A 13,999-nucleotide genomic window follows, 5' to 3' on the forward strand; every position below is an offset into this window, starting at 1 on the left:
AGGCAGGCGGAACGAGTCGCTCAAAGAGGCACATAATACAGCAGTTGGTTCTTTACAACTCGGTGGAGATGATATCTATGATTTTCTGAAATCACGGTCCTATGAGAGGAAGGGGAGCTGATCTGGAAATGTATGCGCGGGGTATCTCGTTTGTCCTTTGACGATGGTATGGGGACCGGTTTCTTTGCCCCTTTCTTTCTCGCTTCTCAAAGGGGGGTTGCATTTTCAAAATCTATCACAGCAGCGGTAACACCATGTGCTGACAGTAAATTTAGAATTGATCCTATTAAAATCAACCACAGGTTGCGTTCACTAAGCCCGGTATACATTTCCTAACCCCTTTGATTCAGACCTTCGATTCTGAACACTACAAGAGTGCAACAATTCCTAGCGCAGCAGCCAACACTCCAGCCGTCACTCGAGCCTCTGACTTTCCACCCGCATTCCCAGAGCTAGCCGTACTAACAACAGAAGTCGCGTTTGACTGAGAATTGAGAAGCACACTCGAAGTCGTCAGAGCTGTAGTAGAGTCTTTAGACCTGGTAGTTTTGACATGCGTTGTTACTCTAGCTGTTGCGCTTCCAGTAATCTCCCCTAGTAGATTCGTCGTTGTAGGTGTGAAGTAGTTGGAAACAGCCGTGTCATTTGGAAAACGGTCGTTCAACAAAGTCTTCAAAGGAGGAAAACTCGTGTAGGTGGTATCCGTATTTACGATGCTCCGATATGGTCGCAAGATAGGAGTAGCAGAACACTCTGCGCTACTGAACCACGAAAGATTCTCTGCCAATACCTCTGCGCTTCGTCCCGGTCTTTCCCAGCCGTGTGAGAGTAAGCATTGATTGCATCCCATTACCACTTCAAAATACGCTCCGTTACAGAGACACTGCTGCTCTGCAAGGAAATCAATCTCGGTCGTTCCATTTGCTACGCAGGCTCGGCTGATGTAATCTCCTTGTTCACAGGGAAATGGCGAGGCAGCAAGGTTTTTGCGACGTTCCCAAGTGGACTCGCCCTCACCCCACCAACTTGCATTGGAAAAGTATGGAAAGCACATGGTTTCGATGTAATACCATGTCGAGTCATCATCAACTCGAGGGTGAAGTTGTTTTGTTGTCGAATGGACCGCTGTGACAAGAGCGAGGACAAGCCCGAGGGACGAAATACAAGCAAGACGTGTTTTGATCATAATTATCGCGAATAATCAGTATGTCTCTCATTCTCAATGATGAGCTCTTATACAAAAACCATCACTAAAGTCATTCGTGGAAACTTAACAAAAAGATATGAGGCGCACGTATCCGGCTAATTGAGAAACAACCTCACGAGTTCGCCTACCATATAAAATATTGGCATGGCGTATATAAGGAAATTTCTATTCGTTGCTGGTCAAGACAAACTGTGGATCTGGGAATGTTAGGCTTGGGTTTGCTGTATACTTATGAGTTTTTCGCCATTGGTGTTGAAAGCTACTGAATCGGGTTCGGGTGCGAAACTTGAATGAGGCAGCCATCAAGTGAGCCTCACGATGATGGTGATGGCGCCTACCCAAATAAGCGACGAGACGGCTTTCATGCTTCCTTTCGATTGGCTCAAGGTCAGTTTGCTTATTAACTGTCGACTGAGATATCTGCTCTGCTGTTGGAAGATACATCATGTAAGCCTTCGGCATGGAAGATGCTCAGCCTCGAATGCGCTTCATACAAGCGCAGTGCATCATGTTCAGGACGACAAACTCGAGTGTACAAACTTTGTTATCTGCCATTCAGGGATTATCGCGTTACCTCTGGGGACATGATGCCTCTTTAAACTGTAGCCGTCTCCGGACAGTTGTCGAATCGCACAATACAGCACTGGGGACAGAGCGCCTGACGCGAAGACGATTGCTTGATCTACCGCCTACCTTGAATTATCTCGATTGACATGCGTCTCTTACATTATAATGAGACCAGCGACCTTGTCTGGACGGAGTTCAGCACAGCAAGCATTCCTCAATATGCTATTCTTTCGCATACCTGGGGTGTTGGAGAGGTCAGCTTCGAGGACCTCTTAAACAACCGCGCCAAAGGAAAAGCAGGCTATAGAAAGATATTGTTCTGTGGCGAACAAGCGGCTCGTGATCATTTACAATACTTCTGGATAGACACTTGTTGTATTGATAAGCGGAACTCCCACGAGCTCTCAAAGGCCATTAACTCGATGTTTCGCTGGTATCAAAACGCCGTCAAATGTTATGTGTTCCTGCCAGACGTATCTACTCCCAGTATCGCAGCCAATCCGGTATATCAGAGCGTATGGGAAACGAGTTTTCGAAAAAGCAGGTGGTTCTCCCGAGGGTGGACACTCCAAGAACTTCTGGCTCCAACGTCGGTCGAGTTCTTTTCTCTCCAACACCGACGACTTGGTGATAAAGAATGATTGAAGCAGCAGATCTTCGAGATTACTGGAATACCACTCGACGCCTTAGATGGACGTCCTTTGAATCAATTTGGCGTCGATGAACGTATGACATGGGCGGCTAAGCGTCGCACAACCGAAGAAGAAGACGAAGCGTACTGTCTGTTGGGAATTTTTGGCGTATTTATACCTCTTATATATGGGGAAGGTCAAAGAAATGCAATGATTCGGTTGGAGGAAGAAATTCGAAGGCATTCCAAGTGTAAGCCTGTTCCACAGCTGATCCGGTATAAATGATTGGTTTCAAGTCTAAATACTTGACACAGACTCGGCAAGCTCAGAAGAACCTACCAGTAAAGCTTGGGGAAAGACCCCTGATCAGTATCCTCAGAATCAACCAAAGGTAAGTGTCATCCCCATGACTCAGTCAAGCTGACTCAAGTAATCGAAGGACAAATCCGAAATTGATATTAAACCATTAGATGACTTAAACATCTTAGTCTTAGGGGAGACTGGAGCTGGGAAGTCCACCTTCATCAATGCACTAGCCAATTACGTGAAGTTTGAAACAATGGCCGATGCGATGAATGCAAACAATTTAACATGGCTGGCACCCTGTAGCTTCTCAACACCAATCATGAACACGTCTAGCCAGCATGGATTGATTGAAGAGAGATTTATCCATGTTGATCATGGTTCGGACAAAAATGGCGGCTATAGTGGTGCGTCAGTAACACAGATAACCGTTGTATATCCTATCACTGTTTCCTCTGGGTCTGGAACCTACACTACGCGGCTTTTTGATACACCTGGTATTGGAGATACTCGTGGCGTGGAATACGACAAAAGGAATATGGCCAACATCATCCAAACTGTCGGCAGATATGACAAGATTCATGGCATTCTCATACTTCTTAAATCGAATTCTGCCAGGCTAACGACTGCCTTCCAATATTGTATCAAAGAGCTTCTTTCCTATCTACCTCGAGTCGCTGCCTCAAACATAATCTTTGGATTTACCCACACGAGAAGCTCGAACTATACTCTGGGAGACACTTTCGGCCCTCTTAACAGATTACTTGGCGATATTCCAAATTCCGGACTCAGCTTGTCAAAAGAAAAAACCTATTCCTTCGATTCGGAAAGCTTCCGTTTCTTAGCAGCGGCGCGTAAGGGAGTGTGGCTCGCCTACCCTGCCGAATATGAACGGAGCTGGAAGCATTCTCAGAACGAAGCTCTACGAATGCTAAACTACCTCGGAAAAATTCGTCCTCATAATACGCAAAGCACTTCAATCTTTAATAGAGCGCGCGGATATCAGCAGGGACTAGTGAAGCCGTTGAAGGAAATATTTCAGGTGATTGCGAACAACTTCGACTTTTGTGAGAGCAAAAAAGCAGATTTGAGCGAGAGAAGAGAAAAATACCATACGCTCCGCAAAGTGTCTCCTATCCAGAAAACTGAGCTGGAAACTGAGCGCCTTGATGAGCCTAGAACTGTTTGTACAGATCGACGATGTGTTGACTTTGATGACAGCGGGAAGCAGACACGTATCATTTACAAAACTCATTGTCATTCGCCATGTTATCTCGAGAATGTCGCGTCGGACATGATGGCACCTCCACAACTTGCAAGCTGCCCAGCATTCGACTCTTCCGGAAAATGCAAAAAGTGCTCCCATCACTGGCAAGTGCACATGCATATTATGTACGAGCTTAACGAAAGAGTAGTGTTTGTAAAGGACCTTCAGGTCGAAATGGAGATAGAAAGAGTTACGAATGAAATGCAGCTCATCAAGGCAGCCATTTCAAACATAAGCCTACTAATTGAAGAATATTCGCAAGAGCGTGATACAATGCGACTGGCGGCCACAAATTTGAGTTTGTTCCTCCGAAGAAACTCAATTATTCGATATAACGACATCACAACTGCATATCTAGACTCTTCAATCAAGGATGAGGCTAGGGTTATTCAGGAGGGAGGATGTGATAGAAAGCTGCTGATACTGAAGGAAGACCTCGAACAACACACAAAGCATATCCAATTCTTAAATGCTTCGATGAATGATAATGCTGGCTCGGACGATTTGTCGGAAGCAGGAGTTGAGAGCCTCATGCAAGAATTATATGGGTTGAAACACTTTGGGCGTAATTTAAGGTTGGTTTTCAAATAATATGTGTTGAACTAGGTTTGCGTATAGCAGACAGGAGACAAAAAACCATCTATAGATCACTAGTGCGTTGTAAGACTAATGAGACGCCTTCAAGTACAGCAATGTTCAAAAGCCAATCTTTAACGCTCATTCCTCGATATATAAAAGCTTTTTCAAAGAGACAACTTCGCAGATTTACTCCGCAAGAGCGAGCAGACATAGCATTTGGATGTATCCCGACGGCCTTAACTGATGGATGGTGCGCGAGATACATACATGCTGTGAACGTTTCCTAGGACGACTGTTTGGAGCAAACTTGCACCTCAAAAGAAGTCAAGTAAATTGATTATCTCAACCCTACTCGATACAATATCTAAACTCGCCTCTCGCGTTCTATTTGTTCTGTTTACTGTCCTGACTGGGGTGAGAAAGCCTATGGCTATAGCAGTTCAGGACGGCTATATACCTGAAGATCTACATTCATACAGGATGATGTTGGTTTGGGGTCCAAAACTTCAGCCACCAGTTCCCGTACGACCTGATCGCCCGGTTGGCTGCAGGTCTAAACGATCTCGCCAGCCTGATCAAAACCACTCCCATGAAGATTTCTAAACCTAGGTCCTCATACCTCTGCTCGTTTCATTATCGTTATTGCAGTTTCCCAAAATGTCAGAATCCCTCGCCGCCGCCCAAGTCTCCGCCGCCGCACGCGGTATGGACCTCGCAACCGCCGTTGGCAAAGCAGGCGGACTCGGTCTCATCAGCCTCGTAGCAGAGGCCAGCACGACCGCCGGAATCCAAGTAGTCAAATGGCTCGCCCGCGAACGGTTGAATGAAGAAGCATTTCTCCAGACCATGCGCGCGTACCAGGATTTCGCGCATCCAAACACCAACGGCCAGGTGATTTTGGCACAGCTCCAGATTGGTGCGAGTAAACTGTTTGGTCTGCAGCTGGTTATGCCGGGGGCGTTGGGGAGTACGATTTTAAGAGATAAGGAGTTGAGATGGGTTGCTACTACTGAGGCTGTGATGTTGAAATATCATTTACCGGCGGCTGTGGAGAAGACTTTTATTGATATCTTCTTGATGAGAGCGTATCCGAATGAGAGCAGACAGTCGAGGTTGTTTTTCGCCAAAGAGCAAATTCACGCAGTGGTGCAGAAGATGACGGATAGTATTCACTTGCATACTGTGAACGCTGGTCTGGAAATCAGTCCTCTTCCGGAGGAGTTTGAGAAGTTTGTCGGCCATCGTATGGTCGCTCAAGATTTCGCTCGCGCTGTTCATAGTATTCAGGAAAGAAGTGGTACAGATATCGTTGTGCAAGTAAAATACTTCGCGGCTGATCTATTGTGTTGGATTTACAATCACTGGGACGGGGTTTTGGCAGTGAGCATGCAAGGAAAATTGGTATTCGATAAGGTCCTTGGAACATCGCCTGAGACTCTCACATTTTTTGTTGTGGAAATCCCAGTGGATAAGTGTCTCGTTACTACGAATTCCGAAAGCTGTAGGAATACAGATCACGTTCTGGGATTTAGAATCGGTGGACGATATGGCTCGACCTTCGACATAGACCCGAAGACAGCTTGGAATAAAGGTTTCCACGATCATGGGGGATCTTTCACGTCTGGGACTCGTATCCCGTTATACGGATTCATGAATCCTCACAGTGGAACTTATCTCTCCTTGAATAAAAAGGAGCTAAATATGGCTCTAAGCTCCGCACAACGCATTGTTGCATCCCTGATGGATACCACCGTCTATGGAACCCCTCTTGCTCTCAGATTCAAACTTAACGACAAAGAGGGTAGAAAATTCAAGTGGTGGGTGAGGACAAGTCCAACAATTCTTCAACAGAACCTCGGGAACGATAAAATAGTGCCGTTTGCTTTTTTGTTGGACGACGTTGATAGACCGGAAAAGGACAGGAGAGGGGGCGTCGAATATCCGGCACATGAGATAATCTTGCGGTTCTCGGATGTTATGGACGCACTGGCGGTAGCTCGAGACCGCTGTGAGTGTGGTTGTGATTCGAATGAGAAGCAAGACTTTCGAGGGTTCCGGACTCTACAATATGATCGGCTTAATGATGGTTGTATTCAAACTCATATGTTTACACAGATCATGTTGTTATTGGGAAACGCCTTTGCAGAAGCTGCAGGTGCCAAAGACATTTCAAACCTTAGGGGGGAGGAGTCCCATTTCAGTCTCGTTAAAGCCACTATGCATTTGCTTGTAGATCTCATTCAAACACACCATGTTCAATGGGAAACATGGTTTAGATTAGCAGCTTCTGCAATCACCGGTCTCCCTTTTGACCTCGCGCTTAACACCACCTTCATTAGGCTTATATTTTGGCAAGCAGGACCAATGACAATTGTCCCTCTATGGTTCAATTTCGACCAAGAAATCAACTTGGAGTCTTCGTGGGGAGTCCAAACAGTCCGTGGTAATATCCAAGGCATTGAAAGTGAGTGGGCTGTAGTTGCATCGGAGGATACTCTTGCGGGGGATGATGGCGATGAGGAGCGCCCGAAACCAGAGTTTGTGTCTGGCGGCTCAGTGGATGACTCATCGTGCAATATAACGTACGCCATATTCCCCAAAACCGAATATCTGTATAGCCAAATGATGATGGTCCGCACCGAAGGCTCTATTCGGGCTTTAAGCCCCTCCGATATTTACTTTGGACTTGTAAATACACAACATCCTTCGTGCAACCACGAGGTCCACGCTGAACACAAAGCTCAAGTACATCCGTACACGTTCAGCGATGTAGCAATTAAATGGTCAATGAGCTCCAACAGCTCTATGGACCAGATACTGAACATTCCTGACGGTCAAGAACCGATCCCGCATATAGCATTACTGCAGGATAATTGGTTGAAGAGTAATATTGCCATAGGTTTTCAGGGCGATGTGGGTTTTGTAAGACAAAGAGGCTGTTGCTTCCGGTGTTTTGTAGATACTATTTCAGGGTATAGTAAGGATAATAAAGTCAACTATACAGGTGTTTGGGCTGGGGTAGGAAGCCAGAGACTTCTAATGGGATAAACCACTAGGTGTAATGGAGGATAATACACCTGGGGAAGTCAGCATCATAAACGAAAAATTAGAATGGGTTCAAATGGTATGATGTACCTGTTGTATCGAGATAGCACGACTCGAGGGCAACAGCCGCGCTAGCGCTGTGAGAGTGAAACAACTCATTGAAGCGGTCCCAATCTGAGCCTTGATAACAAAAAGCTTGCCTGTAGTAGTCCGCATGAAAAGCTGTCTGCGAAGCAGATGAGAGTGTAAGACTGCAGCATGGTGTAAATTGAATTGTAGTATTTGTCTCTGCGTAAGAGATACCAATCGCCATCGCACGAAGAAAGAAAATAGTTGTAGAAGTGTGAATGACAAATTCTTGTCAGCCGAATTGAAGAACTCTCATTGAGAGTAAGGTTTATTATGAGGTTCCAAAATTGTGGCGCGGGGAAGAAGAGAGTTTGAAGATGAGACAATTTGACGTGGAGTCAGAATTTTCTTACATAGAGACACTCCTCAGTAGACACTAGTTGTACTATGTGCTCCTCTGTGAAAAAACTATGAAGTATCAATGAACAGTATCGTACATGCCGCGTAAACTCAGAACTTCGTCATAGCTGTTCCGATTCGCAAGGGCTTCTTAGGCTTGCAAGGCGCGACGATCTTCAGTGGCATCAGCTTGTTCAGCAAGAAAGCTTGACCCTTTGCAAATATACTAGAGGAGATCCAATATAAAAGCATTGAAGAAGGAAGATTAAGTAGCAGCGGTCCAGCGGCCAATGCCATTATTCCTAGAGTCCTCCTACCCCTGGTTGACCATTTCGATGGCGTGTGGCCTTTTCTATTCCAAAACATGACATCCAGGAGCATTACTCCTGAGAATATGAAAGGCAAGCGTAATTCAGGATCCGGCTTTGTAAGATCTGGAAACCATAAATCACCTTCTGTTGCCAGACTCGGCGTGAACCAAGACGTGAGTCCTTTTTCAACATCGACAAGAGCCACCGCATCACCCCCTAAGCTTGTAGCTATTATGCTTAAAAGACCCGAGTTGTATCCGGACATCATTCGTAGACACTCCATAGCGGTCAAGAATATGGGAAGCTGCAGAAGTGGTACGAGGTAGTTCTTGTATCTTTGACAGCCCCATCGCCCATAAACCTCAATCGTCTTCCGTCTTATTTTCTTCAACATCACTGCCTGTGCTGCCACAGGACCCATGTGCCCAGCTTCAGTCCTCGCTTCTTTCTGCAATCGAGGTATCCATGCCTGGACGACTGGGGCAAGCTCGGCTTGTTTCTGGAGTATGCGACGTGTGTATATGGTGAGCGGGAGGACAAGGATTGTTCTAACAGTAAGAGCTGTGAGTGGAATGGCAAACGCCCACGGCAGGCCAGTCACGGAATGAATGCCCTCGAAAAGGGCATGAGCGGGCGAGATGACTGTTTCTAGGAATTGAGGTCGTGGTGAAGCGTGAAAAGCGCGACAGCTTGGAGGGAGTTGTAGGAAAGCTCTAAGCAGGTGATTCGGCACGGGGTTGCGAGCAAGCAATGCCCTCGAGTTTGGCCGTGGTGGCATATTGAATGATCGAGTACTTGTGATCAAGATTTGTGGTCGTCGGACTATATTCGCCCAGAAGCTGGATCAATTGGTGAATCTCATGATGTTGTTGTCGCGTTTTGGTTGATCATCTGAAGTTCGTTCCCGAGACATTCCAAAGTGGTCCAAGCTCCATCAAACGTCGGCGCTGCACGCCAAGTGACCCGAGGTGTTTCCTGCAGAAAGGTAACACCTCGCGATTTCTAGAGCTTGAAATTCGGAATCCGCAACACCTGAAAACATGGCGGATATGTGTACGACGCCAGACGGTGCTAGTATGTGGACACTAGGACTCGGGTCCAAATGGTTTAGTATAATTTCGGTCTCCATACTCGGGTTCTTTCCTCTGGTTCTCATACTTCTTGGTCCGAAGCTCGTATTCTATTTGGGAAGCATAGTTGGGTATTATTTGAGGAAGAAGACCGCTGGACGGAGAGCACAGATTCTCGACTTGGTCGAGACGGAAGAGAAGGAATACCTTGCTGGACTGAAGGAAAGGAGAGACAGTGACGAATGGGAAAACGTGCAGTCTGATTTGGCGGATGAGAAGGGAGGAGCCGCTCCGGATAGGGACTGGGACGGCATAGTCGGATTCTTCCACCCTTTCTGGTGCGTACTATCTGTCTTGCACAATCTCTGGACCTAGATATTGATTGAAGAAATTAGCAACGCTGGTGGTGGTGGAGAGCGAGTACTATGGGCAGCAATTCGAGCGACACAGAGGAGGTGGCCTAAGGCTAAATGTATAGTTTACACGGGAGACCATGATGTCGACAAGAATGCCATACTGGCCCGAGTAAAGGTAGAAATCTCCTTGCTAGAGCAGTTTGACATGCTGGCTGACAAGCACTTTCAGAATCGATTCAACATCCATCTACATCCTCCCACAATCACCTTCATGTACCTCACAACCCGCTCCTGGGTGCTTGCCTCATCTTGGCCACATTTCACACTCTTGGGACAATCGATCGGATCTCTTGTGCTAGCTTGGGACGCCTTTTCCCTGCTTCCGCCCGATATCTTCCTGGACACAATGGGATATGCGTTTGCGCTTGGATTTAGTAAGATTTTGTTCGGAGATGTGCCAACTGGTGCTTACGTTCATTATCCTACCATCTCTACTGATATGTTGAGCTCTCTAGATCCGGAATCTTCAACAGGAACACTAGGTGTTAATGCAGGAAAAGGACAAGGTGCAGCAGGGGCTGCAAAGAAGATTTATTGGGAGGTTTTCGCCAAGCTATATTCCTTCGTTGGGTCATCAATCGACGTTGTCATGACGAACTCAACCTGGACGCAGGAACATATTAATTCGCTGTGGGGTGGGTGGAGGAAAGAATTTAAGCGTTCGGCGGCCGTGGCAGTCTATCCACCCGTGGCAGTAGAGGAGCTTGAGAAGGAGGTTGAGGTCTCGGCGGAAAGTGAAGAGGATCGGCAAAAGGTGCTCTTATACATTGCACAGTTCCGACCGGAGAAGAATCACAAACTCATAATGGCTGCCTTTGCTGAGTTCATGGCAACAAAGACGACTGCTACAGAAGACGCCAAACTGGTGCTCATTGGAAGTGTTCGCGATGACGGTGATGCCAAACGTGTTTACGAACTCCGATTATTGGCGAACGAACTTCAAATCAGGGACAGCGTAGAGTTCCACTTGGATGCTTCCTGGCCAGAAATCCTGGAGTGGCTTCGAAAGGCTAGCATTGGTGTAAATGGAATGTGGAATGAACATTTTGGCATTGGTGTTGTCGAATATCAAGCGGCTGGTCTGATCTCTGTTGTCCATAATAGTGGTGGGCCGAAACGAGACATTGTCATTGAGATTGATGGAAAGCCAACTGGTAAGTCTTTACTATCTGGGCTTCGTGCCAATCCGAATCTTACTAACTCTCACTGAAGGCTTCCATGCAACGACGTCTACAGAATTTGCGGATGGATTCGAGCAGGCTCTTTCACTGCCTGACAAGTTGGAGATGAGACTGCGGGCGAGGAAGTCAGCGAAGAGGTTTACCGAAGAGGAATTTATCAAGTGTTGGATCAAGCATATGGAGGTCTTGGTCAAATTACGGAAGTCAAAGGAGTAAGGATTATACCCAATAGAATTTGATTTTTGCCATTATTAGCGACACTAAATCTTATTATCTGCTCCATGGCCTGTTATCTAGCGATATTGTTTGATATGATCTCCGTGACTTTTACGTTGTGCAACCATCCACCACCGCGCTTACTTTTGTAATTATCGTTGATTGATTATCTCTAATCAAACATTAGGAAAGGGTGACTGATTCTATCTACTTTCCTATCTCACTATTACAATCGTTCTGCCGAATGCTGTCTTCTTTGGGATAGCGGTGAAGTGCCAACTGTGATTGGGCTCTTCCAAACCAAGGCCAAGGCGTTGGTGAGCTCCCCACTTAAAATGCTTATTGACTTCAACTCCGCGCAAATTAAGTCGCGGTAGTCGCAACCGCCAACAATTATCCCATTTGGCGCAAAGACGACGCAGTTCGTTTGCTGCCGTCATCCATTTTTGCATCTTCATCAGTAGTAATTTTGGCTCACGACATCACCCTATCCGGACTTTCGGAATAACCCCACTGATTAGACCTTGATACTTCTGTTTGGTGATTTTCTGGCCAATATCACGAAACTGTTAGAGATGGGTGAGTTGAATGAACCTTACTTGACTTTCCTGCAAGTCTGTAGATACATTGCTGATTAGATTAGTTTCTATGGCTCGATCAATATTCAATTTACCATGCCTAGCCTATGTTTATCTCATCCTTAGCTCTTGCACCAATGGCATTTTAGCAGCTGAAAGTGGTACGGACAGTCAAGGTGCCGTATCCAGCGAGAGCAAGCTATGCAGTGAAATCGGTATTGGTTTGCTGAAAAGAGGGGTGAGTCTCCAAACAAAGGCTTTCTTATAAACAACGAATTACTAATCACATGACTCCAGGGCAATGCGGCGGATGCTCTTGTAGCTACGACGCTTTGCGTGGGCGTTGTGAGTGAGTTGAGCATCACTTCATACACTGGAACTTGGCTAATTGACAGGCTCACATCATAGTGGCATCGGGGGTGGTGGATTCATGCTCGTTCGAGGCTCAGATGGCCAGTATGAGTCCATTGATTTCCGAGAAACTGCGCCTGCAGCTGCGTCGGAGAATATGTATGAAAACAACGTGATCGGAAGCGTTCGAACTGGGCTTGCATCTGGAGTACCCGGCGATGTGCGAGGGTTGGAATACTTGCACATAAAATATGGAGTACATCTCTAACGAAGCACGTCTCGACAGTTGCTAACTATTGAAGGCTCTTCCTTGGAAAGCAGTTTGCCATCCTGCTATTCATTTGGCGAGATATGGATTTCTAGGCAAGTAAATCACACTTTGTTAATTTGAGCGGTGTTGATTGAGTTAAAGTGACTTCCGATCTCATCCGCTACATGAATATCGCTGCTCTGGAAAATGGTGACTTCTTCGTCAACGATCCTCAATGGGCCATTGATTTTGCACCAAATGGTAATTATTGAAACTCGCACTTCATCACGCTTTTGGCTAATAAGTTAAGGCACTCGCGTTGTTGAAGGCGACCTTCTTACCCGGAAACGATATGCCAAGTAAGTGCTATCATGTCGTGACAAACTTCTGTAAATTGACAGCTTTGAGTACTTTGGAAATCATAGCCAATCACGGATCCAAGGGCTTTTATGAAGGAGATATTGGTATGATCAAGCTGTACCCCACTGCAAACATCGCTAACCTCACCAGCAAAATACAATGTTGCTGCCATTCAAGCCGCCAATGGAACTATGACCCTCGAAGACATGCAAAATTACAAAGTATCTATTAGAAACACTCTCAGTATCACATACCGCGGCTATAAACTTTTCTCTAGCGGGGCTCCAAGCGGAGGATCTGTTGCCCTTAGCATTCTCAAAATTATCGAATCATACAATATGAGCGACCCAAATTCTGTAGAACTCAATACCCACCGATTCGATGAAGCAATGCGCTTTTCTTATGCAGCCCGAGCGGAACTCGGCGATCCTGACTTCTTCAGTTACATGGATAAATTTGAGGAACAAATGCTCAAAGAGAAGACTGCTTCGGCAATCAGAGAACGTATTTCTGATGACCGCACGCACGAACCATCTTACTACTCACCAACCCACTACATGCTTCCAGAAAATCATGGGACGTCTCACATCGTCGCAACAGACAAGTCTGGACTATCTATCACGCTTACTTCAACCGTCAACCTGCTGTTCGGCTCCCAGCTCATCGTGCCTGAGACTGGCGTCGTCATGAACAACGAAATGAACGACTTCTCGATCCCCGGTGTGTCGAATGAATTCGGCTTCGTCCCATCACCAATCAACTTCATCAGACCCTTCAAGCGCCCACTTTCATCTTGCTCACCAGTTATCGTAGAGCACCCCAATGGAACGATGTATCTCACCATTGGCGCCGCTGGAGGAAGTCGTATAATCACGGCAACAGCACAATCAATTATGCACGTCCTAGACCACGGCCATACTTTGCCACAGGCACTTGACGAGCGCAGAATTCACGATCAATTACTACCCAATATCTCGACTGTGGAACTTGGATTCGACAAAAAAGTTGTTGAGAGTCTACAACAAAAGGGTCACAATATGACTTGGGTATCAGGATTCTTTTCTTCTGTTCAGGGTGTCAGACGGTTGGGTAATGGCACTTTCGAGGCGGCTGGTGAACCAAGACAGAAGAACAGTGGGGGACTTGCTTGTTGATTGCGTGGTTTGAAAGGTAGACTGCTGACTCTGTGTCAGCGTAG

The 13,999-nt window shown here is 46.3% G+C and overlaps 7 protein-coding genes across 7 annotated transcripts; 5 read left to right on the forward strand and 2 right to left on the reverse strand.

Moving 5' to 3' along the window:
- Window positions 1-367: 367 nt before the first annotated feature.
- On the reverse strand, window positions 368-1,186 carry GLAREA_08728 (uncharacterized protein; the record flags this gene model as incomplete). The annotated part of the gene is made up of 1 exon (XM_008077689.1): window positions 368-1,186. One exon carries the CDS (start codon window positions 1,184-1,186, stop codon window positions 368-370), a length of 819 nt encoding a protein of 272 aa, XP_008075880.1.
- Window positions 1,187-1,920: 734 nt separating this feature from the next.
- GLAREA_08729 (P-loop containing nucleoside triphosphate hydrolase) lies at window positions 1,921-4,567 on the forward strand (the record flags this gene model as incomplete). Its single annotated transcript, XM_008077690.1, has 4 exons — window positions 1,921-2,277; window positions 2,428-2,656; window positions 2,721-2,797; window positions 2,846-4,567. 4 exons carry the CDS (start codon window positions 1,921-1,923, stop codon window positions 4,565-4,567), a joined length of 2,385 nt encoding a protein of 794 aa, XP_008075881.1.
- Window positions 4,568-5,212: 645 nt separating this feature from the next.
- On the forward strand, window positions 5,213-7,577 carry GLAREA_08730 (uncharacterized protein; the record flags this gene model as incomplete). Its single annotated transcript, XM_008077691.1, has 2 exons — window positions 5,213-7,477; window positions 7,527-7,577. 2 exons carry the CDS (start codon window positions 5,213-5,215, stop codon window positions 7,575-7,577), a joined length of 2,316 nt encoding a protein of 771 aa, XP_008075882.1.
- A 602-nt stretch (window positions 7,578-8,179) lies between these two features.
- Window positions 8,180-9,157, reverse strand: GLAREA_08731 (uncharacterized protein; the record flags this gene model as incomplete). Its single annotated transcript, XM_008077692.1, has 1 exon — window positions 8,180-9,157. One exon carries the CDS (start codon window positions 9,155-9,157, stop codon window positions 8,180-8,182), a length of 978 nt encoding a protein of 325 aa, XP_008075883.1.
- A 262-nt stretch (window positions 9,158-9,419) lies between these two features.
- GLAREA_08732 (UDP-Glycosyltransferase/glycogen phosphorylase) lies at window positions 9,420-11,262 on the forward strand (the record flags this gene model as incomplete). Its single annotated transcript, XM_008077693.1, has 4 exons — window positions 9,420-9,787; window positions 9,845-9,980; window positions 10,035-11,019; window positions 11,078-11,262. The coding sequence occupies 4 exons, from the start codon at window positions 9,420-9,422 to the stop codon at window positions 11,260-11,262; spliced, it is 1,674 nt and encodes a 557-aa protein (XP_008075884.1).
- A 648-nt stretch (window positions 11,263-11,910) lies between these two features.
- Window positions 11,911-12,562, forward strand: GLAREA_08733 (N-terminal nucleophile aminohydrolases (Ntn hydrolases); the record flags this gene model as incomplete). The annotated part of the gene is made up of 4 exons (XM_008077694.1): window positions 11,911-12,078; window positions 12,138-12,189; window positions 12,236-12,447; window positions 12,494-12,562. The coding sequence occupies 4 exons, from the start codon at window positions 11,911-11,913 to the stop codon at window positions 12,560-12,562; spliced, it is 501 nt and encodes a 166-aa protein (XP_008075885.1).
- A 64-nt stretch (window positions 12,563-12,626) lies between these two features.
- On the forward strand, window positions 12,627-13,955 carry GLAREA_08734 (N-terminal nucleophile aminohydrolases (Ntn hydrolases); the record flags this gene model as incomplete). The annotated part of the gene is made up of 4 exons (XM_008077695.1): window positions 12,627-12,702; window positions 12,752-12,800; window positions 12,850-12,905; window positions 12,952-13,955. The coding sequence occupies 4 exons, from the start codon at window positions 12,627-12,629 to the stop codon at window positions 13,953-13,955; spliced, it is 1,185 nt and encodes a 394-aa protein (XP_008075886.1).
- Window positions 13,956-13,999: the final 44 nt, after the last annotated feature.

Source organism: Glarea lozoyensis (genome assembly GCF_000409485.1).
Source record: "Glarea lozoyensis ATCC 20868 chromosome Unknown GLAREA1, whole genome shotgun sequence".
NCBI lineage: Eukaryota > Fungi > Ascomycota > Leotiomycetes > Helotiales > Helotiaceae > Glarea > Glarea lozoyensis.